This window comes from Chrysemys picta, chromosome 6 (genome assembly GCF_011386835.1).
Source record: "Chrysemys picta bellii isolate R12L10 chromosome 6, ASM1138683v2, whole genome shotgun sequence".
Taxonomy (NCBI): Eukaryota; Metazoa; Chordata; order Testudines; family Emydidae; genus Chrysemys; species Chrysemys picta.
Window position 1 is genome coordinate 28,334,847 of NC_088796.1, and position 27,163 is coordinate 28,362,009.

Genomic DNA, 27,163 nt, shown 5'->3' on the forward strand with positions numbered 1-27,163 from the left:
GAGAGTTTGGCAGAGGATTGAAGTCTTTAATATAATAAAGTGTTCTTTCACATATTTCAAGGCAGCAACAACCTTCATACAAATTAGCCAATCCAACAAAATCAAATATAAAACTCTCTTAAATGGTAGTGCCAAACAATGAATACTAATTTTCTCTCTCTGGAAACATGAACCATCCTGAACAGAAACACCATTTAAAAGCAGATCACAGAATTTCACTGTTATACAAAAGAATGATGAAATGCCCTAAAGCACAATGCAGATGAAGGGTTACATGTTGCTAACCCAAAATCATAAAAAGGGTCATTTCCCTATAATTATGAATTTTGACCATGCTTGTTGTAAGAGCATTTAACACTAATAAGAACATGACAAAAGTATACTATCAATTAAAAGAAAAAAATCAAGCCAAACTCATTTTATTTTGTTGGCTTTCCATTCCACCTCTCCCCCTATCAGTGCCCTATCAGTGCGGGAGGACTGCATGAGCTCAGAAAACAAGTCATCGCGAGTGCGTTTTTTTCGCCTTCTGATCTGCAATAACCTCAGGGACAGAGATGATGGGGAGCGTAGAAACATTCTATGCTCTATGATTCTAGGGGGACTGCATGGTCACCTGTGCTGCTGAGTTCGCCATGCTGACCAAACAGGAAATGAAATTCAAAAGTTCCTGGGGCTTTTCCTGTGTACCTGGCTAGTGCATCGGAGTTCAAAGTGCTGTCCCACAATGAAGCACTCTGGGATAGCTCCCAGAGGCCAATACCGTCAATTTGTGTGCACACTATCCCAAATTCGACCCAGCAAATTCAATTTTAGTGCTCCTCCCCTCATCAGGGATGAGTACAGAAGTAGATTTTAAGAGCCCTTTAGGTCGACGGAACAGGGTTGGTTGTGTGGATGCAGTCATTTTTAAATCGACCTAATGCGGCCAAATTCGACCTAACCCCGTAGTGTACACCAGGCCTTAGTCATAAAGGGGAAAGTACTGAAATATTGGAAAAATGCTAGAGCACAAATTACAACTGATTAGATTTTAAATGCAAATGGATTTAAGATTTACTGTATAGCCTTTGATTCTATATGCATTGCTTTTATCTTATGAATTCACAGTAAAATTAAATTCACTGTAAAGTCAGTACCTCTTCACGCAAAACTGACAAAACCTTCAAGCCAATGAGAAGTATTTTGATTTCTAAAAGCAACCGCAGCCAAAGCTGACTGCTGACCAAACCAAATTATTTTGCTTATGAAAGTTTCCACCTGACTGATCCAAATTCAGCTAAAACTGGCTACAAAACCATTGCTACTGTGCTGCAAATCAGTGGTGATAATGCTGAGCTATAGTTTCGCCTTACAACCAATTTATATAGATACTTGACAAGAAAACAGACCGTGATCAGCTGTTTAACTACAAAAGCAATGTTTTCCCTTTAATTTAATGAGTACACAAAATATCTGAGTGGCTTCAAAATTCTCTATCCTTCTTTGGTTAAAAGAGCTGCAAGTTATTCTCGTCAAAGTACAGAATAATCTACGTACTCCATGACATAAATTGGTCCTAGCACACAAGAAATAGGAACCCATGATTTTTTTAAAGAAATGCTGAATATGTTATTCGTATTGTTGTTCTGATAAACTGCCATTCAATTCCAGGAAAAGAATGATTTTTTTATTTTGCAGGCATATTGCCAAATCTAAAATGTCTGCAATCAAGGGACTCCAGACAGAGAGAACAGTACAGTTCAATTCTTGTAGAACAGTGTCATTTTACTGATCTTAACCAGCTTTTAATTTCAAGAGGATATTTGAGCTGTGAGTAAATATGAAATGTCCTCAACTGGAACTTCTTAAGTATTGAAAATGAAAACAAAAACGTCCACTTAGATTTAAAAATCCACAGGGCAGGGACCTATCATTATCCATAAAGTACCATTCACATTTATGGCACTGTAAAAATGTAATTATCATAAAATCTAGATTAATAATTGTAGGCAGACAGACAGATGTTCTAGAGTCAACAACACTTCTCCCAATATTTTGAAGAGTAGCCTGGATACTCAACATTAATACAACAGATCGTGCTCTTTCTTTGTAAGCCTGATATTAAAGCTAAGTATTTGCATATTATAATGCTTAATATAAAGAGGTGCATAAAACTGGAGAGATTCGCTTTATATCAGATCAAAGATCCTCATAAAAATTCATCACTGTATTTGATGGAAAATATTTTATGTTGCTATCAGAAATGTTTTAATGTTTATCAATTTCTGCCAAAATCAAGAATTGAAAACAACAGAAAACAAAGCAATCCATGAATCCACCCAATGTTGGTTAAAATATTTGTAACCACTTGCTAGTGCCCTCCTATCTAATTTGAAACACCCATACAGAAGGTAAGATACTAGTTTTTATTCTTATTTTCTTATTTTTTTCTTATTTCACATCTTTAATCACACAGACTGCTGCCCTAACCATATTCTGCTGGATAATACTATTATGCTAAAACCATTCATATCTGTGTAAATGGGCTACTTTTAATTCACATTCCTGGAACAGCTTGGACATCCCCCTAATTTATTCCAATTGCTTAACTGGTATTTTAAAAAAATATATGACACTAGCTATAGTCGAGACACAGCTTTAATCTTATGGACATCTGTGCTGTGAAAGGACCTGCTTTTTAGGGATTCCACCATTGTACTTTAAGTCCACATGTACTTTTTCTGGGAGCCTGGCGGAAACTTGTTTGCTTTGATATCCATTTTAATCCATTCCTCTCCTCCATTACACACCTGAAAACCTCAGTTTTTCAAAAGATTTTATCTTTGTTATCGCTTTTGAGCTCTGTAGGTTACACCTTTCTCCTGTGATGCATTTCCATTATTGGTTTGCAGTCTTTAGTGTAAAAAGGTGGTTTTAATCACACTGCTATCCGTATAAGAAGTTATTTATTATAGGAAGAGCTGATAGTGACACCGATAGTTAAGACTGCTGCCAACACTCTCCACTGCAACCAGGGTGGATAAAAACCAATGATTTTTTTTTATTTAAATTGGATTTTTTTGATAAAATGCTTTTTGAGGAAAAAACCTATCTAAAGATAGTTTTAATTAAGATACATTATAGCTCAAAGATATTTCATCATGGAATAGGGATTATAAATCCTAATTCTATAGTATGAGACAATATTCATGTAATGTTTAAAAAAAGTTTTGTAAATGAATTCCAATAGTTCATGGATTAGGGACACAATTTTATGGGGTTCCAGGGGCTTCTGTATAGATTATTTAGGTTAATCTTTCTATCTACCCAATGGGACTCAGTGCTCAGTCTAGAAGATATCATCAGAGATGCTTAGTTTTGCAGTTCTCAAACTGTGGATTTGTGTCTCCAGAGATAACATGCTTGTTAACAGCAAAAATGTTTTAAAATACATAAATAAATAAATAAATAAATAAATAGAGACAGGTGAGAAATAACAGACCTCAACCCTACTGTCCCTCTGCAAATTTGTGTACACAGAGTCAATCCCTTACCTCTCTCTAAAAGTGTAAAGTTTCAAAAAGTTCAATCAATAGAAGATTGTTGGGGGCGGAATAGATCTGGACAAGGAGAAGAAGTCTGCAGATAAATGTGAGAAGGGAGGGACAGGTAGTAGAAACAAAAGTGAAACTGTTTGAGCAACATATTCCAGAAGTCTTGAGGTCTTTCTGAGTGTAGCCTTCATTGATTTGAGATCTACTATACCATTCTCTCACTAGAAGGGAAAACCTATAATGGCAGCAGGCTGTAAAAGAGACCCAGTTTGGGAATATTTTAATGAAGTTCCTCTACCTGTGGGTAAGACAGGCATGCGTGCAAAATGCAAACAGAGCAACAAAGAAATGCAAGGATTGTTTGCCCGAATGAAACAACATCATGAGAAGTGTTCCTTCTCAGGAGGAAGTTGTGTTGAAGATGATGAAAGGAACATGTCTGAACATGCAGGATCTTCACGTTGGTAAACTTTTTTATTTCATACTTCTTTCTTAAGGACGGCCTGTCTTCCTTCTGGACTATTCTTGAATTCTCATGTTTGAGCGAAAAATATAGTTGTTACTTAGATGCAGTTGATATAAAAAATAAATAGCTGAAATAGGCAGATCTTCCTTTTACAATTTCATCTTTAAAGTAGTACTGAGTGTCAGTGAATGCAATGAGTAATATACTAAATAAACACAATGGTAATAATAATTAAATAATGCATTGATTTATTTTGTTTAGGAGAATCCATCCTCATAATACAGGATTCTGAAGACTATCCACCTTCAAGATCACCATCATTTTCTATAGTTTCAGAGTTATCTGCCAAGGATAGTGTTTCAGTCACATCATGTATGTTACATAGCCACAGTATATCATTGTAGCAAAAAGGAAAAAAAATCTCCATCATCCAGAAACAACCAACCATAGATAAGTTTGTGATAAGCCCCAGCAGATTACAAAAAGAGGTAATTGATGGAAAAATTGCCCTGTTTGTTTATGCAACAAACTCTCCTTTCTGTATGATTGAGAACCCACACTTCATTAACATGGTTCAGTCATTAAGACCAGGATACAGTCCACCCAACAGAGCAGATGTCGCAGGCAAATTGCTGGATAAAGCGTATGAAAGAGAAAGTGAGTAGTGTGCAAAAGGTCTAGAGGGTCAAATTGTTCACCTGAGTCTTGATGGGTGGAGCAATGTCCACAATGATCCTGTTGTATGTGCTTGTGTGACAACAGAAGAAGGGAATGTCTTCCATACAGAAACAATTGATACATCAGGAAATGCACCCACAGCAGAATACTTACAAGAAGTACCAGTAAAAGCTATTAAAAGCTATAACAAACTGTGAAAAAAATTCAAATGTCTAGTACGCAGCTTGGTCACAGACAATGCTACAAATGTATCCAAGATGAGAAGAAATTTAGAAGAGAGTCCCATGCTAATAACATACGGTTGCAGTGCTCATTTGATGCACCTCCTAGTCAAAGACTTCAGCGTTCCAGAAATAAAGGCTAATGTTGTTGAAATTGCAAAATACTTCCATAACAACCATTTTGCAGCAGCTGCTCTGAAAAAAGTGGGAGGAACCAAGCTAACTCTCCCACAAGATGTGCAATGGAACTCAGTAGTGGACTGTTTTGAGCACTATATCAAGAATTGGCCTAATCTGATGATAGTTTGTGAACAAAATAGTGAAAAAATAGATAGCACCATCACAGCCAAAGTTCTCAACATTGGGCTTAAGAGAAATGTTGAACACATGCTGAGTACCCTGAAGCCTATTTCTGTAGCCTTGAACAAAATGCAGGGAAATAGCTGTTTTATTGCTGACGCTGTTGAAATTTGGAAGGAACTGAGTGAGATCTTAAAAAGAGAACTATGCAATGACAGAGTTGAATTACAAGCATTAAAAAAACGAATGGGACAAGCAGTATCTCCAGCTCATTTTCTTGCAAATATTCTCAATACTCGGTATCAGGGTCAAACCTTAACTGCTGAAGAAGAGGAGTTGGTTATGACATGGACATCCAGCAATCATCCCTCCATAATGCCAACTATTGTCAACTTCAGAGCTAAGGGTGAACCATTCAAGAAATATATGTTTGCTGATGATGTTTTAAAGAAAGTCACACCAGTGAACTGTTGGAAGTCACTGAAGCACTTGGATTCAGAGACTGTTGAAGTGATAATCTCACTTTTAACAGCAGTAGCTTCTTCTGCTGGTGTAGAAAGAATATTTTCTTTCTTTGGACTAATTCATTCCAAATTGAGAAATCATTTGGGACCCGAAAAAGCAGGAAAGTTTGTTTTTCTTTTCCAGATCATGAACAGGAAAATGAAGGTGAAGACGACTGAGTTAGCTAAAGAAGCCAATATTTAAAGTTTCTCATGCTGACCTGGCTGACATAGTTGATTTAATTTTTTTTTTTAAATTCATTTAACTATTTTAGCTAAAAACAATTTTAACAAAAACAAACCTTATTTTAAAAAACTTGAATGTTTAACTAAATTCAAAAATTCATATGCTTGTTTTGTTAAAATATATGTTTGCTGTTGAAGAAAAAAATCCAGAATACATAACGTTGTTGTTTTAGTTAGATAAAACAATTTAAATGTCTGTCTGGTGATGTTCTCCTCCTAATACAGCATGGCAAGAAACCCTCCAAATATTAATGATTAACCCATTGAATTGGAGATAGCAACAGAGTCCTGTGGCACCTTTAAGACTAACAGATGTATTGGAGCATAAGCTTTCATGGGTGAATGCATGCATCCGACGAAGTGGGCATTCACCCACGAAAGCTTATGCTCCAGTACATCTGTTAGTCTTAAAGGTGCCACAGGACTCTCTGTTGCTTTTTACAGAGCCAGACTAACACGGCTACCCCTCTGATACTTGAATTGGAGATAGTTCACCTCCCAATGACTTCATAAATGTCTGCTTCAATTACCTTTGGTAAATGAAATAACCAAAAAATCATTCATTTTCTAATACAGCTGTAAAACTAATCTGAAAAGTTTTCAAAATAAATCACTTTAAAAATGTATAGTGTGTACCTTCTAAAAATGAAACCTACATCTATCTCTGAGTTGTGAAGAATATGCATTAAGGTTATAACAACCAACAAGAATATACTTTTATGTAGAAATCCATGATTAAATCGAGTCTTCCTGACTAGTGTTTTCAATCCATCCTGATTGCAACATCCTCTTTCTAGTTGCTTATTATTTTTTCAAACTTTAGCCATTCAGGCCAATTTTTTCCAGTCCAGGTGCCAGTCTCAGAATGTTTTTTTTTTTTTTTTTAAGTTTCAGCAGTTTTAAAAAGTTTTTTAAAGTTTAAAATTTTGTAAATGGTTCATCCATTTCTAAGAACAAGGTCTGGGGAAAATATGTAGTTTGACCATCAAATCATAGAAACATAGGGCTGGAAGGGACCTCGAGAAATCATTAAGTTCATCTCCGGTGCTGTGGCAGGACTAAGTAAACCTTGACCATCCCTGACAGGTGTTCTTAGAAAGCTCCAATGATGGGGATTCCACAACCTCCCTTGAAAACCTATTCCAGAGCTTAACTACCCTTATAGTTAGAAAGCTTTTCCCAATAGCTAACCTAAAATCTCCGTTGCTGCAGCTCATTACTTTTTGTTCTAGGTTCACTGGATGGGGAGCACAATTGATCACCATCCTCTTATAATAGCCCTTAACATATTTGAAGACTCTCAGTCTTCTTTCCTCAAGACTAAACATGCCCAGTTTTTTAACCTTTCCTCATAGGTCAAGTTTTCTAAACCTTTTGTCATTTTTGTTGCTCTCCTCTGGACTCTCGCCAGTTTGTTCAAATCTTTCCTAAAGTGTGGCACCTGGAACTGGACACAGTACTCCAACTGAGGCCTCACCAGTTCTGAGCAGAGCAGAATAATTATCTCCCATGTTTTACATATGACAATCCTGTAAATACATCTCAAAATTATGACAGCCTTTTTCACAGCTGCAACACATTGTTAGCTAGGGTGACCAGATGACAGGAAGGAAATATCGGGACACAAGGGGGGGGGAGGGGGGGTCACTGGCGGAGCAAAAAAAAACAAAAAACCGAGTGCTGCCGGTGTAAGGACACAAACAGCTCCCTCTCCCAATTCCCTACTGTGACCCAGTGCTGCCGGCAGTCGGGGGCGGGAGCTGAGAACAGCCCAGGGCTGCGGGCAGTCAGAGGAGATTATGCTTACCCTTCCTTAGGTATGCATACCTTCAGCCTCTGGTTTTTAGGAGCGGGGGGGGAAAAAACCAACAGAGAACAGTTGAGTGCTGCCGGCAGTCAGAGGAGAAGAAAAAAAAAAGCCGAGAACAGCTGAGTGCTGCCCGCAGAAAGGAAAAAAAAAAAAAAAGCGGAGTGCAGCGTCCCGACCGAAGATCAATCGGGACGCGGGACAAATACCTAAATATCGGGACGGTCCCGATTTTATCGGGACGTCTGGTCACCCTATTGTTAGCTCATATTCAAATTGTGATTCACTATAATGTCCAGATCCTTTCCAACAGTATTGCCACTGCCAGGTATTCCCCATTTTGTAGCTGTGCGTTTGATTTTTCCTTCCTAAGTGAAACACTTTGTACTTGTTGTTATTGAATTTTATCTTCTTTGAATTCAGACCAATTCATCAAGGTCGTTTTGAATTCTAATCCTGTCTTTGTAACCCCTCTCAGCATGGTGTCATTTGCAAATTTTATAAACATACTCTCCACTCCAGTATCCCAGTCATTAATGAAAATATTGACTGGTACCAGACCTAGGACTGACCCCTGTGGGACACCACTAGTTATGCCCTCCCAGTTTGACTATGAACCATTGATAACTATTCTTTGAATACGATCTTTCAACCAGTTGTGCACCCACTTTATAGAAATTTAATTTAGACCACTTTTACCTAGTTTGTTTATGAGAATGTCATGTGGGACTGCATCAAAAACCTTACTAAAAATCAAGATATATTACAACTACTACTTCTCCCCATCCATTAGGCCACTAATCCTGTCAAAGAAGTAAATTACATTTGTATAGCATAATTTGGTCTTGACAAATCCATGTTGCTTATTCCTCATAACTCTATCATCCTCCAGGTGGTTACAAATTGATTTTTGTTCCAGTATCTTTCCAGGTATCAAAGTTAGACTGACTGGTCTATAATTCCCCAGGTTGTCTTTGTTCTCCTTTTTAAAGACAGGTGCTATCTTTGCCCTTCTCCAGTATTCTGGGACCTCACCCATCCTCCAAGAGATCTCGAAGATTACTGCTAACAGTTCCAAGATTGCTTCAGTTAGATTTGTAAGTACCCCAAGATGTGTTGCATCAGGCCCTGCTGACTTGACTACATCTAACTTATTAACATATTCTTTAACTTGTGCTTTCTCTATTTTGGCTTGCATTTTCCCCCTTTTTGTTAGTATTAGTTGTGTTGAGTCATCATTAACCTTTTTAGTGAAGACTGAAGCAAAACAGGCATAAAACACTTCAGCTTTCTTCATGTCATCAGTTAGTCGCTCTCCTTCCCCATTAAGTAGAGGACCTACACTTTCCTTCATCTTTTTCTTGCTTCTAAAATATTTAAAGAACCTCTTCTTACTGCCTTTTATGTCCCTTGCTAGGTGTAACTCATTTTGTGCTTTAGTCTTTCTGATTTTGTTTCTATTCTTTTGTTCTCCTTCATCAATTTGTCCATGTTTCCACTTAATGTAGGATTCCTTTTTGATTTTCAGGTCATTAAAGAGCTCCTGATGGAGCCATATTGGCCTCTTACTCTACTTCCTAGCTTTCCTCCCTATCAAGATAGTTGGCAATTGTTCCTTTAATACTGTCTTTTTAAAACTGCCAGCTCTACTGAACTCCTTTTTCTTTTTGATTTTCTTTCCATTGAACTTTACCTACAAGTTCTCTGAGTTTATTAAAGTCTTCTTTTTTGAAGTTTTGATGTTAACAGATTCTTACAACTATTTCATTGACAAGCTCTAATGCCGCCAGGATTTGGAGCAGTGACCTGAAATTTGATAGAGAGGTTGCCCTGGTGTCGGGGATGCATCTTGTGCCAACCCTGTGAAAATCCTCCCAAATTTGATCAAGTTATAAGCCCCTACAAATCTCTGTTTGCACACGCTCAATAGAGGTTTGTTGGAGGCTAACAACATTATTCTCCAAAGTTTCTGCCTGTGCTGAGCATGCTCATCCCCACACAGCTCCATTGAGTTCACTGGACTGAGCTTTCACCAGTCCCACCGAGTAGCTAAGCATGCTCCATTCCTGAACTGCAGGATATCCAAAAGCTAAGCAGAACTTTTCTTGAAATTCTCTCCTCCTAACAGCAGTGGCTACTATGACACCAGCCTGACTTGTTTGAATGCAGAGGGGACAGGTGATGAGGACAAAAGAATGCTGAGACAGGTGCCTGTAGACACAATGGCCTCTGGCAGCTAGAAAGAGCAAATTCAAGGAAAGCTCTGGGCTGGTGCATGCTCAGTACAAATGAAATCTTCAGATAATTTAGTTGCCAAACTCTAACTAGTCTCCTGAATGAACTTCCTCTACTCCTTGGCTTGCCTTCCTTTCATCCTTCCCCTCCTACAACTCTCCTCCTTCTCTTCTGTCATAGATGCAGAAGTTTATCCTCTCTCTCCTACAAACCCCTTCACTTGTCCCACTGACCCATCCCAACTCTTGATCTTGCTCATGCTCATTCCCTACCTTACTCTTTTCTTTAACTTCTCTCTTCTCTAACTCTTTTCGCTCACATTATAAGCACGCTTTAGTCTCTCCTGTTTTAAAAAAGCCCTACCCTTAATCCCACTTGCCTCTCCAACTACCACAACCAAATCCCTTTTCCCTTCCATCTCTAAGCTCATTGAACAATTTGCGTACAGTGTCTGGAATTCCTGTCCTCAAGTTCGATCCTAGACCCTCTCCAAACTGGCTTCCACCCTTGCACTCCAGAGAAACTGCTCACACCAAGGTCTCTAATGACCTCTTCCTAGCCAAACTGCAGCACCAATATTCCTTCCTAATCCACCTTTATGTCAGCCATCTTTGACACAGCTGACCATGGATATCTTCATGAAATCTTGTCTTTCTTTAGGTGGTGACTCTGTCCTCTCCCAGTTTTCCTCATATCTCTCTAATTGCTCCTTCAGCATATCCTTCAGAGGATCCTCCTAATCTCCCCTCCAATTTTCGGCCTGGGTTCCACAAAGCTCTGTCCTTGGTCCCCTCCTATTCTCCCTCTAACAAGGTCTCTCAGTAAATTCATCTGCAAACACAAATTCAGCTACCATCTCTATGCTGGCAATTCAAATACCTCTCTATTTCAGACCTGTCATCTTTCATCTAAACTAAAATCTCAGTCTGTCTGACATCTTTTCATGGATGACTAGCTATCGACTAAAATTCAACGTGGCTAAAACAGAGCTCTTTAATTTCCCTCCCAAGCCCTTCTCACTACCTGTTTCTTAATCACTGTGGACATTATCAACCTTCATGCCAGTGAGGCCCTTAACCTGGGCCTCATCTTCGACTCAGACCACAATCTAGGTCCTCACATTCAGCCAATGTTTTAATCTTGCCAATTCTTTCTGCATAACACCTCTAAGGCTAGGTCTACACTACCCACCTGAATCGGCAGGTAGAAATCGATCTCTCGGGGATCGAATTATCGCGTCTCGTCAGGACGCGACAATTGATCCCCGAATCGACACTCTTACTCCATCAGCGGAGGTGGGAGTAAGCGCTGTCGACGGGGAGCCGCAGAGGTTGATTTTGCCGCCGTCCTCACAGCGGGGTAAGTTGGCTTCGATAGGTCGAATTCAGCGACGCTATTCGCGTAGCTGAATTTGCGTATCTTAAATCGACACCCACCCCCCCCGGTAGTGAAGACCTGCCCTAAGATATGGCCTTTCCTATCCACACAGCTAAAATTAACTCTCTCTCTCTGGTCCAGGCGTTCATCATCTCGCATTATAGTGTGACAATCAGGATCCAGGGAAAAACCATCTGGACCCTGACTGTCACATACTGCAACATCCTTGTTTGTGGCCTTGACAAATGCAATTTTGCCCCACCTATATCCACTCAGAATGCTGTTTCAAATCATTTCCCCAGCCTCTCATTTGGACCACATTGCCTCACTTTTGTATCCCTCCATGGGCTTCTGCTTCTCTACTGCATCAAAAACCAGGAACTTGTTTTCATTTTCAAAGCTCTTCAAGGCCTAACCACACCCTCCATGTAATCTCTCATTCACTATCAAGATGTCGACTCTCGTTTCTATGCCACCACCTGCCTCCGAACAAGCACCGTTATGCTTTCTCCCATGGCTACCCTTCTCACTTGATTAGAGCCCTGCCCCATAAACATCTACAAAGCTACCTCATTATCCTCCTCCAAAACTCTCATTAAAACCCTTCCTTTCTATGACACTTACAAAAACCCCAAACCCCTGACAATGATTAGGCTGCTGCTTTGCTTAGACCACTGACTACCATACTGACCAATACTGTCTCATTTTTCCCTTTCCCATCTGTCTGTATCCATCTACTCTCTCTTGTTTTAGACTTAGCACTTCGGGGAAGGGTTGGTCTTTTTGTTCTGTGTTTGTACAGTATCTAGCACACTGGGATCCTGGTCCATGATTAAGTCTATGGTAATATAAATAATAATACTGAGTGGTGTTCCCCAATAATACTAGTGGTGTTCCCCAAGGGTCTGTCCTAGGACCAATCCTATTCAACTATTCATAAATGATCTGGAGAAAGGGGTAAACAGTGAGGTGGCAGAGTTTGCAGATGATACTAAACTGCTCAAGATAGCTAAGACCAAAGCAGACTGTGAAGAACTTCAAAAAGATCTCACAAAACTAAGTGATAGGGCAACAAAATGGCAAATGAAATTTAATGTGGATAAATGTAAAGTAATACATATTGGAAAAAATAACCCCAACTATACATACAATATGATGGGGGCTAATTTAGCCACAACTAATCAGGAAAGAGAGATTGGAGTCATCGTGAATAGTTCTCTGAAGACATCTATGCCGTGTGCAGCGGCAGTCAAAAAAGCAAACAGGATGTTAGGAATCATTAAAAAAGGGATAGAGAATAAGACGGAGAATATCTTATTGCCCTTATATAAATCCATGGTACGCCCATATCTTGAATACTGCGTACAGATATGGTCTCATCTCCAAAAAGATATACTGGCATTAGAAAAGTTTCAGAGAAGGGCAACTAAAATGATTAGGGGTTTGGAACGGGTCCCATATGTGGAGAGATTAAAGAGGCTAGGACATTTCAGTTGGAAAAGAGGAAACTATGGGGGGGATATGAGAGGTATATAAAATCATCAATGGTGTGGAAAAAGTGAATAAGGAAACGTTATTTACTTGTTCCCATAATATAAGAACTAGGGGCCTCCAAATGAAACTAATGGGCAGCAGGTTTAAAACAAAAGGAAGTTCTTCACACAGCACACAATCAACCTGTGGACCTCCTTGCCTAAGGAGTTTGTGAAGGCTAGGACTATAACAGGGTTTAAAAGAGAACTAGATAAATTCATGGATGTTAAGTCCATTAATAGCTATTAGACAGGATGGGTAAGGAACGGTGTCCCTAGCCTCTGTCTGTCAGAGGGTGGCGATGGATGGCAGGAGAGAGATCACTTGGTCATTACCTGTTAGGTTCACACCCTCTGCGGCACCTGGCATTGGCCACTGTCGGCAGACAGGATACTGGGCTGGATGGACCTTTGGTCTGACCCAGTATGGCCATTCTTATGTTATGTTCTTATGAACATGGGTGAACTGAGATTATTCAGAGGTTTATAATTTAGCCAAATTTGGGCAAATTTTCATAGAGAACAGCAAAAGGCACATCCTAGGCATCAAAGTAACCCTCCCCATTGCCAAATTTCAAGGCCCTGTTCCAAAACATGAAGGTATTAAAGCTTCACAGCAAAATGTTCGTAATAATTTTTTTAAGATGGGTAAAACTTTTTTTCCCTAATCTCTTTATCAGAAACAGCTGAACCATTTTAGCTGAAACTTTTAAGAAAAATCAGCAGACACCCAGCTTGGGAAATTTCAGGCCAAATGGTTAAAGTCTGCAGTTGTAAGTGACTGAAAACAGGGTCTTATCATGGGAAGTGTTGAGCAACTTTTGCCTGCAGGTGGTTTTACCAGGTTTACCGATAACAATCCTAAAATTATTTATAAAAGAACAGTTAGGGTTTTAGAAAACTGCAGGCATTTCTAATTTATTGATTTGGAAAATGGGAAAGCTCAGTGGGTAAGTGCAGTTACAGAATGAGTAAAAGTGAGTTTGGTGGGAGCACCTAAATGTAACTAAAACTTTCAAGAGAGGTCAAAGACTGGAGTAACAGAAGTGTAGCAGATTAGGATTAAGGTGTATTGGCAGAACTTTGTGAGGAATGTTTCTTATGCTTCACTGTTATAACCTTTTATTTTTATGAGCACCAAATTCATACAAAGAAACATTTTTTTTATTATATATTTGCTCTAGAATTGATGGAAAATGTCCAAAGTTTAGTCCATTTGACAAAATATTAAAGTAAATTACACATTAAATAATTAAAACAAATCAATTTTAGTTCTGACTGGATAATCATCAACTTTCATATACTGAAGAACAGATTGAAAGTATTAACTATTTGCTATCTAACTTACTGTTTTGTTGCAGATGAGTCAACTAATGGATTGGCAATGAAAGAATATTTTGTGCCATCAATTTAAAGACTGAGTCACATTTCCTCTGTTCTTTCTTCTTACATCAAAGTGTCTGCACTTTTTCATTACATATTCACTGTACTTCTCTCATTTTTGATGGATAATTTAACACTTGATAATCCTTATTACCTATGATATATTTTCCCATTTTCCCTGTGAACGCTGCCAGAGAAAGCACAGATGTCCGAAGTGTATGTTATTTTTTGGTTGCAATTTTGGGCTACTTCAAATCAGAGGGCATGCAACTTTATCAGACCCCATGGTTCCTCTCTACCACTTTTGCCCCCCAAGTTGGCTTGGGAACAGCCACTTGGGATAGTATTATTGCCTCCCGTGGAAAACCAATGGATTGGCAAAAGCTACAAACAATATTGTGGATACAGAGAAAGTGTTGTCTTCTCCTCTTTGGTGAGACTATCAGAGGCACTGAAGTGACCATCTAACCATACAAAGTCTGAAGTATGGAGTGCCTACTCTCCCGCCCCATCAATACTGGAAGCATGGCTAGTTAGCCCAAGTGCAGTGCTACCATTAGACTCCTGATAGTTTAGCTCTAGCCTCCTAGCTTCATCTCAGCTCCACTTCCCCCAGCTTCTCGCCAAACACTCCCTTAATACTGTGTGCTAGAATGTGACTGTTGCTGGCTTTGTGGTTGGGGAAATATGCCTTAACAAGAAAAAAAATATTTCACACCAAAACTTGATGAATATACCAATATTTACAGAACATACAAAAATAAAGAACTACAAGCTGAATAATGTAAAGAAAAGCTCAATGCCAATTTTTTGGCTGAAACAAATATAAAATGTTTGCTGTGCTGTTGTAGCTGTGTTGATCCCAGAATATGAGAGAGACAAGTAAGTGAGTTAATATATTTTATTGGACCAACTTCTGCTGGTCTAATAAAAAATATTACCTCACTTGGCTTGTTTCACAAATATAAAACAAACAGTAACTTTTAAAAGTTTAATTTTGCGTCTCAATTTTGTATTTGTGTTCTTAATAGAAAAGCAAGTGTCCACTTACGATTTTAATATTAATGGCAGAGTTATACTATTCCAACACTGCTCAAAACAGTATTTTACTTACTGCAAAATAATCTGCATACTGTGTCCTTCTTAGGAGAAAAGAATATTATAACAGTATGATAAAACATAATGCCTTAATCCTACACAGAACTATAAAAATGAGTTTTGAGTTATGATTTGTTTCCCTTAGGATGGCAGCAGCCTGGTCTACAGATTTGACTGTTTTACACTGTAACCACTAACTCAGAAGTTACATGGACTAATAAATGTCACACACTATGTTGGCATTCCCATTGGTTATCATATATTTGTATTTCTAATTAGCTAAATTTGGCAAATGACACAAGAATACAACTAAAGTCTAGAAATGGTTTATGTCAGAATTTATAATAGAAACTTCCAATATAATACAAGAGTTGGCTAGATCTATGAGCAATAATAATATTGGGTATATCTGGCATATGCGCACTCTAGCAGAAATGCAATACTTTGCTCTTTGTTGATCTGCAAACTCCATATTTACAAAAGAGACATGATACTCTATGCCCAATTTCTCTATGAAGAAGTAACAGAAGAGTGATATAGACAGTTCTCATATTACCAAGTTACTTTTACTAAATATACTACAGAACATTTACTAGTATTCTGTGAACTATTATCAAATAATTACGTAACTAACTATATTTGTCCAAATAAAGAAAGAAAGAAAGAAAGAAAGAAAGAAAGAAAGAAAGAAAGAAAGAAAGAACACTTAGTGTTGGTTTGTTTTATGTTTGTTCTCTTATTTGTTAATTTGCAAACGTCTATAACAGTGTTAGTTAGCAAAATTCTGCTTTACGCGGCTTTCTTATTTTTATTTGTTTTACAAAAACCCAGAGCCCATTTTGTTTTTCTCATGAAAAGCTACTGTACTGATGATGATCCTAAAGTGTAGGGGAAATGACTGTTTAATTTGTCTTTGGCAGTACTGTGAAATCAACCTTTAATAACCCACTTATAATGACTAAAGTGCAGTGAAGAACTGTTTCTGTGCATTTCAACAGACGAGAAGGTTACTTACTGTAACTGGAGGTTTTTCGAGATGTGTGGTCCCTATCTGGATTTCAAGCGTGGGTGCGCATGCGCGCCATGTGCCAGAGCTGTTCATAATAGTGTCTGTTGACCTGCACGCACGTCATGCGTTGACTAGGTGGTGCATCTGAGGCTTTAAGAGGCTGCACAGGTTGATGCTGCTCCAGTTCCTTCTTACCAGGCAGTAGGAGAGCCCGAAGCAGAGAGGAGGGAGGGCAAGATTGGAATCCAGATAGGGACCACACATCTCGATAAACCTCCAGTTACAGTAAGTAACCTTCTCTTCTTCTTCAAGTGCTGGTCCCTATGTGGATTCCAAGTGCGGGAGAGTAGCGAGCAGTACTCAGGAAGGAGGCAGGCGCGAGGTCTCTCGAGAGGACCAACTGTTTAGGACAGCATGTCCGATGGTGGCACCCATCGCCGTGGAGGGAGCAATAGTGTAATGCATGGAGAAGGTGTGTATGGAGGACCAGGTCGCTGCCCAGCATATGTCCTGGCAAGGTATGTCTGCAAGGAAGGCGTATGTGGTAGCATGAGCCCATGTTGAGTGGGCTGTGACCCTGAGTGGAAGTGTTGCGCCTGAGAGATCGTAGCATGTTTCAATGCAGCGGGAGATCCACTTGGAAAGGCGTTGCAAGGATAAGGCAGAGCCTCGGCAACGTTCGGCGAGGGCGATGAAGAGTCGCGGAGATGCGCGGAAGGCTCATGTTCAGTGGAGGTAAAAGGCCAGTGCTCGTCGAACGTCAAAGGAGAGGAAGGCATGTTCTAGGGAGAAAGCGTAGGGTTCAGGATAGAAGACTGGGAGAGGTATGCTATGGTTGAAGTGAAAGGAGGAAGCCATCTTGGGAAGGAATTTGGGGTGGAGGAGCAGGGAGACTTTATCTTTATGGAAGATGGTAAAGGGGGGGGATCTGCCATCATGGTCGCTAGCTCACTGACATGACGTACTGAGGTGATGGCCACCAGGAAGATAACCTTCCTGGAGATGTGGGCAAGGGGCTCAGAAAGGGGCTTGGTGAGTACCGAGAGGATGAGATTGAGGTTCCAAGGGGGAGAGACAGATGGGCTCTTTTCCGGGAGGAAAAACATTGAGGAGTCCCTGGAGAAATCTGGAGGTCATCGGAAAAGTGAAGATGGAGAAGCCATCCCTGGGAGGAAGGAAGGCATTGAGGCTACAAAAACAACAAGGTGGCACCTTAAAGACTAACAGATTTATTTGGGCATAAGCTTTCGTGGGTAAAAAACCCACTTCTTCAGATGCAGAGAGAGGCTAAATGAACTCAGATAGAGCAATGCACGAGGCCCAAGTGGCAGAGATGAAGGAGGTAGTTTAGAAGTGTAGGAATGGAGACACAGTTGGTAGGAATGTTATTTCAGCTTGCCCAGGCTGCAAAGTGACGTCATTTGGCAGAGCAGCAGGTGTAAGTGGAGAGTCATCTGCTATTAGTGAGGATGTTGTGGATGGGTGTAGAGCAGGCCTGGTTTACACTGGATCCCCAACCAAATACCAAGCCCAATATTGGCAAGGCCAAGAGGGGACTATAAGAATCACTGTGGCTCAATCCTTGCGTATTTTGTGTAGGACCTGGGGAGGGAGGGGGATAGGGGGAAATGCACAGAGTAGATGCGCAGGCCAGGAAACAAGAAGGGCATTGCCCAAAGAGTCTGGGCCCAGGCCTCCTTGGGAACAGAACAGGAGTAGTTTGTTGTTCTGTGGTGTTGCAAAGAGATCACAGTGAGGCACGCCCCATTGGTGGAAGAGGGACTGGAGAGTGGGGTCATGGAGTTCTCACTCATGGTTGGTGTGGAAAGATGTCGGCCTGCCAGAGAGTTGCTTGTGCCTGGGAGGTGTATGGCATGTAGCGTGATTTGGTGACAGAGGCACCAATTCCACAGGTGGACAGCTTCCGCGCACGGAGAGGGGGACCAGGTGCCACCTTGTTTGTTTATATAGACGACTGCCATCGTGTTGTCTGGGAATACTAGGATGTGATAGGAGTGGAGGAAGTTTAGAAAGGCTTGGCAGGCCAGATGGACTGCTCAGAGCTCGAGGATGTTGATGTGCATCCATGCTTCTTGCGTGGATCAGAGACCCTGAGCTGTGTGGTTGTCAAGGTGGGTGCCCCAGCCCACTAAGGACGCGTCTATGGTGAGGGTGGCAGTGGGTGTGAATGGAATGCCCACCAAGACTGTGGAGGGGTTGTACCACAAGAGAAAGGTCAGCATGCAGGAGGGAAGGACCAGCAGCTTGGTGAGGGAGTCTACTTGTGGATCATAGACTATTTGGTGCCAACGTTGGAGGCCATGCATAAGGAGACGGGTATGTGGTGTAATAGCAGTGCAAGACGTCATATGTCCTAGAAGGGAGAGGCACTGGCGGGCATGTGTGCATGGACGATGTCGGAGTGTAGCAAGGAAGGCAACAAGGGCGGTGAAGCAGTCCCTGGGAACAAAGGCTCTGGCTGCTATGGACTCCAAACGTGCTCCTATAAAGGTTAGCATGTGGGTAGGGACGAGGACAGATTTTTCTTCGTTGATGCATACTCCTAGTTTCTGAAGTATGGTGTGCAGTGTGTATGGTAGTCAGGAGGCGGTAGTGGGAGTATGCCAACATAAGCCAGTCACCTAAGTAAGGAAATCGGGTATGTCCCAATCAGCACATATAGGCTGCTAAAACTGCAAAGACCTTGGTAGATACAAGGGGCGGGGGCAGTGGCGATCCCAAAGGGAAGGACACAAAATTGATAACGGGCATTGCCGAAGAAAAAGCGAAGGAATTTGCGATAAGTAGGGTGTATGTCTCTATGAAAGTATGCATCTTTCATATTGAGAGCTGCGAACCAGGCTCCATGGGGGAGGGAGGGGATAGTAAGGAGGGTTACCATCCAGAAAAAAAACTTGCAAATGAATTTGTTTAAGGCGCGGAGGTCTAGGATGGGTCGTATACCACTCCATTTTTTCAGAATGAGGAACTAGGGGGAATAGAAGAAATGGGGTGATGTGGCACAGGTTCTATGGAGCCCTTGCAGAGGAGGGCGGTGGCTTCATTGTGGAGAACATGGAGTTGGGAGAGGTCCGGGGGGCATCCCCCGGGCAGGTGGTGCGGGGGAAAGGAAAGGAATTTGATCAGGTATCCTTGATGGTTGACATCCAGCACCCAGTGGTTGGAGGTGATGGAACTCCACGTGTGGGCAGAGAGTGCCAGGTGATCCCTGAATATGACGGGATGTGTGTCCAGAAGGGTTATGGGTGGTTCGCGGGTCTCAATATAAGAGTCAAAACAATTGTCTGGGTCATCGGTGGGAAGTTGAAGCGGCAGAGGCAGCTGAGGGAGAGTGCTGTGGCCATTGAGCGTGAGGTTGATGCTGAAGAGATTCAAAGGTCATTGGGGATATGGCTGATAGGTGGTGCGAGGACGGAAGGGTGGAGCTGTTGTCGGCGGGTGGGAGCTGGGGTATAGATACCCAGGGAGCAAGGGGTGACATGAGAGTCCTTAAGGGAGTGAAGGGATTTGTCCGTCTGTCGCTAAACAGTTTATTGTTGTCAAAGGGAAGGTCTTCCAGCGTCACCTGGACCTCCTTTGGAAGACCACCACGAGTCATGCCAGAGGACAACCCCAGACACTACAGAGTGAGAGGCAGTGTCTATAGTATCCACTGCTGCCTGGAGTGCAACTTTGGCCACCAGTTTGCCTTCATCTAGCATGCGTTGGAAGTCCACCAGCCGGGAACAGGACAGAAAATCGTGTTTGTCCAACATGGCCTGGTAACTGGCAATACAAAATTGTAACCCTACTGATGAATAAACTTTTCTCCCCAGCAAGCCTAGTTTCTTGGCACTGCGATCTGGTGGTGTTGATTTGAAGTGCTGCTGATGGGCACACACAATGGCAGCATTGATTACCAGGGAATTTGGCAGAGGGTGGGTGAATAGAAAATCTGTATCCTTGGAGGGGATGAAATACCGGTGTTCCGCTCACTTTGGTGTAGGGGCACAAGAGGCTGGCGTGTGCCACACCATCTGGGCCAGTTGTATAATAGCCGAATGGATGGGCAACGCCATGCAGGAGGGTCCCAGAAGCTGAAGAATGTCCAGGAATTGGTCATGGAGATCCTGAACATCCTCTACCAGGAGGTTGAGGGCGGGGGCCATGCGACGGAACAGGGACTGGTATTGTACGTGGTCATCCAGGGGGAAGAGGGAAGCTGGGATAAGTGCATCGTCCAGCGATGATGAAGCACCCATAAGAATGGGTGGTTCCTGCGGTGCTGTCGTGACCATCAGTGCTCCAACTGCTCTGGTAAGGGGGGAGCCGATGGTGCAGGCAGTACTGGTGGTACCAGTGATGTGGGAGGACGGTCAACCAGGAGAAGGGCCTTGGCTGTCGTCAGCGCTGGTGGAGAGAGATGGAGGACAAGGAGTTCATCAGCTGGAGTAGGGAGCCTGGGGCCCTGTGGTGGTCCCGAACGCGGTGGGGTACCGGTGAAGGGCAACATAAGCTCTGCCGTCGGTGTAAAAGGCGATAAACAGCCTGGCGTGCGCGGGATCGGGAGCACCGAGCTCGACGGATCTAGTGGGGTCAACGGTGCCGGGAGTGATGTAAAGGGTCCCAGTGTCGGAATCGACAGGGCTGGTGGAGAGCAGTGGCATTTGGAACAATGTTCTGTGCATGCTTTCTTGGAAGCCAGTGCTGAAGTCAAAGGTGAGCCTTCAGCTATCGCGTGCAATTTCTGGCCCGATTGATTCCAGCTCAGGGAGGAAACGCTGCATTTTGAGGTGGTCCCCATCAAGGAGCCATCCATGCCTGTGCTTCTTGTGCATGCGGTAGGGCTCTGGTAATGCCGTATGGGAGGGGTCAGGTGAGGCTGTCAACATCGGTGATGGGCATTGCTCCAGTGGTTTCACTGGAGCCAGATCTTTCTGTGCATGTGGGCGCATGGCCTCTGACATTTGAAAATTTCAGAGTTGGAGCTCGCTAGCTGCCTGGTTCTGTGATGGGAAAGAGTAGCAAATGGAGGAGTGAGAGACTATGTGGGCTTCGCCCAGATGGTATAGGCAGTGGGTGTGCTCGTCACTCACCGAAAAGGACCGAGGGACAGTTTTTAAAACCGGCTTGATGGGGCATAATACCCCGGCTTGGGAGAGAAGCCCCTAAAGGGGAGAAATCTAACGAAGAACCTAACTGGCTACGGACGAAAAACAGACAACTACCTAACTAACTAAACAAGGAAACGATATACAGTGAAAAAGGTTGAACGCAGTACTCTTAGGTGACTAAGAGCATGGAGGGACAGGGTTTCAACTCTGGCCATGAGTCAGTAAGAGGGAACTGGAGCTGCATCGACCTGCACAGCCTCTTAAAAGCCTCGGATATACCACGTGGTCGACGCACGATGCGGGTCAATGGACAATACTATGAACAGTTCCGGCTCCAGTGCATGGCACGCATGCACACCCACACTTGGAATCCACATGGGGATCAGCACTCGAAGGAGAGTGGTAAATAGTGTAGTCACCCAAGGATCTGTACTGGGACCAGTGCTGTTCAACATATTCATAAGTGATCTGGAAAAAGGATAAACAGTAAGGTGACAAAGTCTGCACATGATACAACATTACTCAAAATAGTTAAATCCAAAACAGACTGTGAAAAGTTATAAAGTCTCACCTCCTGCAGAACACAGGCTATAGAATTTCACCGGTGATTCAATGTGCCAGACTTTAGATATGCATTAGGGGGAAGGACAGCTCAGTGGTTGTGGAGAACATGGAGTTGTGAGTTCAATCCTTGAAGGGGCCATTTAGGGATCTGGGCCAAAAATCTGTCTGGAGATTGGTCCTGCTTTGAGCAGGGGATTGGACTAGATGACCTCCTGAGGTCCCTTCCAACCCTGATATTCTATGATTCTATGAATTTGTATGTAAAACATCTTCATCTTGTGATAACAAGAAAATAGACACTGTATATATGTAGTATACAGCTTTCAAATGTTATTTATATGTCACATTTTTTCAAATACAGTAAAGCGTCCTCACTGACGCTTCTATTTAAAAAAAATATTTTTTTTTAAGTGATCCAGCCACACACAAAAAAAAGGAAAGAAAACACTTCATATTAATTTCTCATAAATAGCCAAAGAAATGTCAGCCGAAACATTACACCTTTAATCATTCTCTTTTCAACAGGACTCTGAATTCCCTGTAAATGTATTATTCTTGGATCATCACATAGCTGCTTAACTCCATGTATTACAAAAGATCAAATAAAATAAAACAAATATTTTTTTTATTTCAGAATCCATTATTAATCATTTTACTGATGGCCTTTTGCATTTGTTTTCATCAATAGTTCTGCTTGGTTGTGCTTTCAAATTAACACAGCCAGAAAACTGTGTACATAGATATGAATGTCACACGTTTAATTATCACCAACATCGGGTCTCACCCATATTGCTCTTTATTATAGGATAGCTGGTTTGAATGATATTTGAGATAGATATTATTAATTATAGCCACCATTTTATTTGTAGTTCCAGTTCATTAGTCTATGCATTCATGTGAGCTTTTCCTAGGAAACTGTTTTTTTATCTTTATAATTTGGTCCTGAGACACAATGATCAGAAGTCCTGCACTCTGCTACACTAGCCTTAACCATCCACTTGTTTACTTCTGTCATAAACGTCTCCATACTTTCTTACATACTGACTGCTATGCATGGCATGACTTCCCTGAACTAGTCCAGAAGACCATCACCCACTCCTTCACAAGATCTACTTCTTTTGAAACACTAACAAGGAAAGGTAAGTTGAGGAGCAGTTGGGTATAACTGTTGTGTACCTACTCGTGTATCAGTTAAAAATATATATATATATATATATACACACACACACACACCTACATACGTATGTACAGTATGCATAAGGACAACGTAATTGCCCAGTAAAAGTTTTATTTTTTAAAAACAAGGTATTTTAGTGTACACTTTTGCAAAAAGAGGATCTGCTAAAGGGTCCACCCTATATTTATTCATTTATTTTGTTAAAGAATTTTAAATTATTTAAAAAAAAATTCAACAACTTGCAGTGCGATTCCAGATCTCTGTATATTTTATTTTACACAATGTATGAACCAGCAGGGCTGGAACCAGAGACTATGGGGGTTTTGGGTAGCTGATGCCACCAGATCATCACAGGAGACTTAGTTTGGGCTCCTACAGGAGGGCCCTGTAGGGCTGGGCTTGGCAGAAAGTACCACGTAGCAGGACCTGAGTGGCAGCGCCTCACAGCCCATTGATTGGCTGGTACCAATACTTACACCAGGAAGCATGGAAGAGAGCTGTCTGAGAAACACCACAGACTACCTGCCTCTCTCTGCTTGCGACAAACCCTAAATCTAGCTTCTGACCCTGGTTTGTCCTTGACTTCGGTATTTAATTGTTTTCTGTAACCTGGTGCCCAACACCGATCTCCTGGTAACCTGACCCTGCCTGCCTCCTGACACCTGACTTTCAGTTTGCCCTCTGACCTTCCTTGGACTTTGGCCTACCAGTGACCTCACCTTACCTGCCTCCTAATGCCTGATTATCCATCTGCCCACTGGCCTGTCTTGAACTCTGACCTCCTTGTACCTGATTTGGCTGGACTCCCAACTCCTGCTGCAACCACTAGGTATGATCACCAATGTCCCAGTTGTGACACACAAGCACCTATCACACTTACCTCTGGACACATGTACCTACATTTCTTAAACACAATGTAAAACTTATTAACTTATCAGTGCCAAACTACGTATAAAAGAGGGTTATAATATAATATTTGATCCCCAAAATTAAGTATTCTAATGGAGAAGACAACTCAACCTGGGTTTCATATAGATTTGCTAAATTCATAAACTTCTTCTTGTGGAAAAGAGTAAGGTCTTGTTTAGATGAATGTTTTAGCCACTGATGTAGCTGCAACGGTGCAAACCCCTATTATAGACATGTTGCGCCAATGTAGACCATGACTTGAACAGGTGCAGTGTACATTGATTTCAAACCATGGTAAACTGCACTGCATCCTGATAGGCAACAGGCACCTGTACTTGTGTAGTTAGATAAGTGTAACAACACTATTGGTTTCAAGTATCAGAGGGGTAGCCGTGTTAGTCTGAATCTGTAAAAAGCAACAGAGGGTCCTGTGGCACCTTTGAGACTAACAGAAGTATTGGGAGCATAAGCTTTCGTGGGTAAGAACCTCACTTCTTCAGATGCAAGAAGTGAGGTTCTTACCCACGAAAGCTTATGCTCCCAATACTTCTGTTAGTCTCAAAGGTGCCACAGAACACTATTGGTTAAATCCCTCATGTGAATAAGGTGAATGGCTTTGATCTGGTCAGGTCTTTCACAAACCCAACATTAATGTTATAAAGGAAATGTTTGTTAAGAAACAAAGTAGGAGAGATTACTGGAAATAAAAGGAACAATAATCCTTTGCCTTGTTTAAATTCAAGTTTTATAAGAAAATTAAATTACTTTGGCATTTTGGTACTTTTACTCTATCACACGTGGTTCTGAATTCATGATTTGCATGTTCCATTCTTTGAGAAGGCTGTTTTCTTACCAGTCCTATTTCTCCTAATCCAAGCTGAGCACGTCCCAAAGTCTGCCATGCCTCCCAAGAATGTGGATTTCTCTGGATGGCCATTTCTGCTGCATGCACTGCTGGGAACATCTCATGTAGAGCCATCAAGACCTATGAAAAAGTAGTAGGTGTAGGTTAGTCAGGGATATCCAAAAATCGCAAGCAGTTCACAGAAAATTACAAATAGCTAGCTTGCAACAGCCAGAGCCCTCTGCTACTGATTGTGCATATGTATATTGGCACTGAGAGGAGCACAAACTGCCTGCTCTCTTCGTGGCCAACTTGTAGCAGGAGGGAACACATCAGTAGCAGCACCTATGCTCCTCTAGCACAGAGGCCTCTAGTCTGGTTAGCTCCTATGCATATCTACATATGAAATGGGCCACAAACTTGCCCAGTATACACATCAGTGGTAGATTTGACAACCAGCAACAATGTTTCGTGTGTTTAGCCTACACAATACTAACTTTCATCAGAATACTCAGAATCTGACATGCTAGAAATGGGTTACTTTTCCTAGCTTTCATTCTTGTTTCTATCATCTTTAAACAATTTCAGCTTCCTTATTTTCCCTACAAAAGGGATTGTTTTTTAGTTGTCTTGTAAAAACTAGACAGAATTGAATTATCGGATAGCCACTAATAATAAGAAGAATACTTAGTTCTTACACAGCACTTTTCATTCATGCATCTCAAAGGGCATTACAAAAGCAAGTTAAATATCACATTTCACAGATGGGGAAACTGAGGCACAGACAGGTCAAGGGACTTGCTCAATAGCACAGTAATTTTTGAAATGCTAATCAGTGGCAGCACTAGGAGCAGAATGGAAGTCTCAAGCCCTATCTACTACTAAACCACAGTGGTTCCATTAACTGTGTTTAAACTAGTAACATAATTACTTTAAATACATAAGAAGGAGAAAATATTAAAGGTCAAACTCTGACACTAACTCGAAGTATTTTTCAAAAAAAATATTTTTTATTAGAAGGCTAAAATATATCAAATATAAATATAGCAAAAACGAGTAACCTAAGTCTGGAAATAAACCTTACAAATCACAGATCACATAACAACAAATATATAATTTCCATTGTCATTAACAATGATGGTTATATTTGGAAGCTCTGGGCTTTGCTACTGCAAAGCACTATGCCTAGGAATGAAAATTCACCAATTTAAAAAAGTTGCATATGTTTTAAAATGCAGAGACCCTCCTATTCAGCAGCACAATCCACTTATTTTTCAAGTCCTCCATGGAACTGGCACGTGCTACCAGGGCAACCTCACTTTGAGATCACTATCTCAGACACTCACTACTATGACAATTAACACCAGTATAAGACACTGACAATTACATTTCACTGAAATGATGGAAATGTCACAACTGATAATCGTGTACAGGAAACTGTTTTCTCAGCAGCTGGCCCACAACTATGAAGATTACTACCAGAGTAGATTAGAATGACTGTGTCTTCATATCAAAATGTAAAACCTATTTCTTGCACCTAGATGTCCCACAATAAATTAAACAAACACCACATATTGACTTGACTGTGGATGGAAGGGAAAAAAGATTTTTTGAATGTTTAGTTTTATAACTTGTAAAGTGTTCTCATAGCACTATGATGAGCACAGTAAAAGCACTAGACAGATAAGAAAGCTAATAATTCTGTACAAGAGAAACAAAACAAACACAGCATTCCAATGAACACTTTAAATCAAAGTTGTTGGTGTTTTTTAGTGTGACTACCCTATGGTACAATTTAGAAATCTGGGTTCAGTTTAATTCCACTTGATAATCTTAGAACAGATTTAATGGGTGGCTGGAATTTTTTTGAGAAATGCATGATTTAATGCCTTTTTTCCATTTCTTTTTCATATTAGTTGTCAGCAGACCTGCTTTTTGAAGAAAGCCTGCAAAATATTCCACTACTTTTCCAAAACCTTCAGATTGTTTATAATTTTGTGTGCACTAGTCCTCCTCCCCCCTTTACAATAGATTTGTAAACAGAACCATTCAATAGTCTTTAATATCTAATGAACAGTTAGGTCCAGTTAGTTTTTCGGCAAGGATATACGTCTAAGCTTCCAAATATCCCCCAGTAAAGTCACATGAAATTTCAGAGTCAAAT

The 27,163-nt window shown here is 41.2% G+C and overlaps 2 protein-coding genes across 3 annotated transcripts in view; one reads left to right on the plus strand and one right to left on the minus strand.

Moving 5' to 3' along the window:
* LOC135972348 (myb/SANT-like DNA-binding domain-containing protein 7) overlaps positions 1-27,163 on the plus strand; it is a 554,005-nt gene that overhangs the window by 295,724 nt on the left and 231,118 nt on the right. The window lies entirely within an intron of this gene.
* Positions 1-27,163, minus strand: part of TTC33 (tetratricopeptide repeat domain 33) — a 105,339-nt gene that overhangs the window by 2,978 nt on the left and 75,198 nt on the right. For both annotated transcript variants that reach the window (XM_005282146.4, XM_065550038.1), the window contains exon 4: positions 25,009-25,140. In XM_005282146.4, coding sequence (XP_005282203.2) covers positions 25,009-25,140 — 132 coding nt within the window. The remainder of the gene's footprint in view (positions 1-25,008; positions 25,141-27,163) is intronic.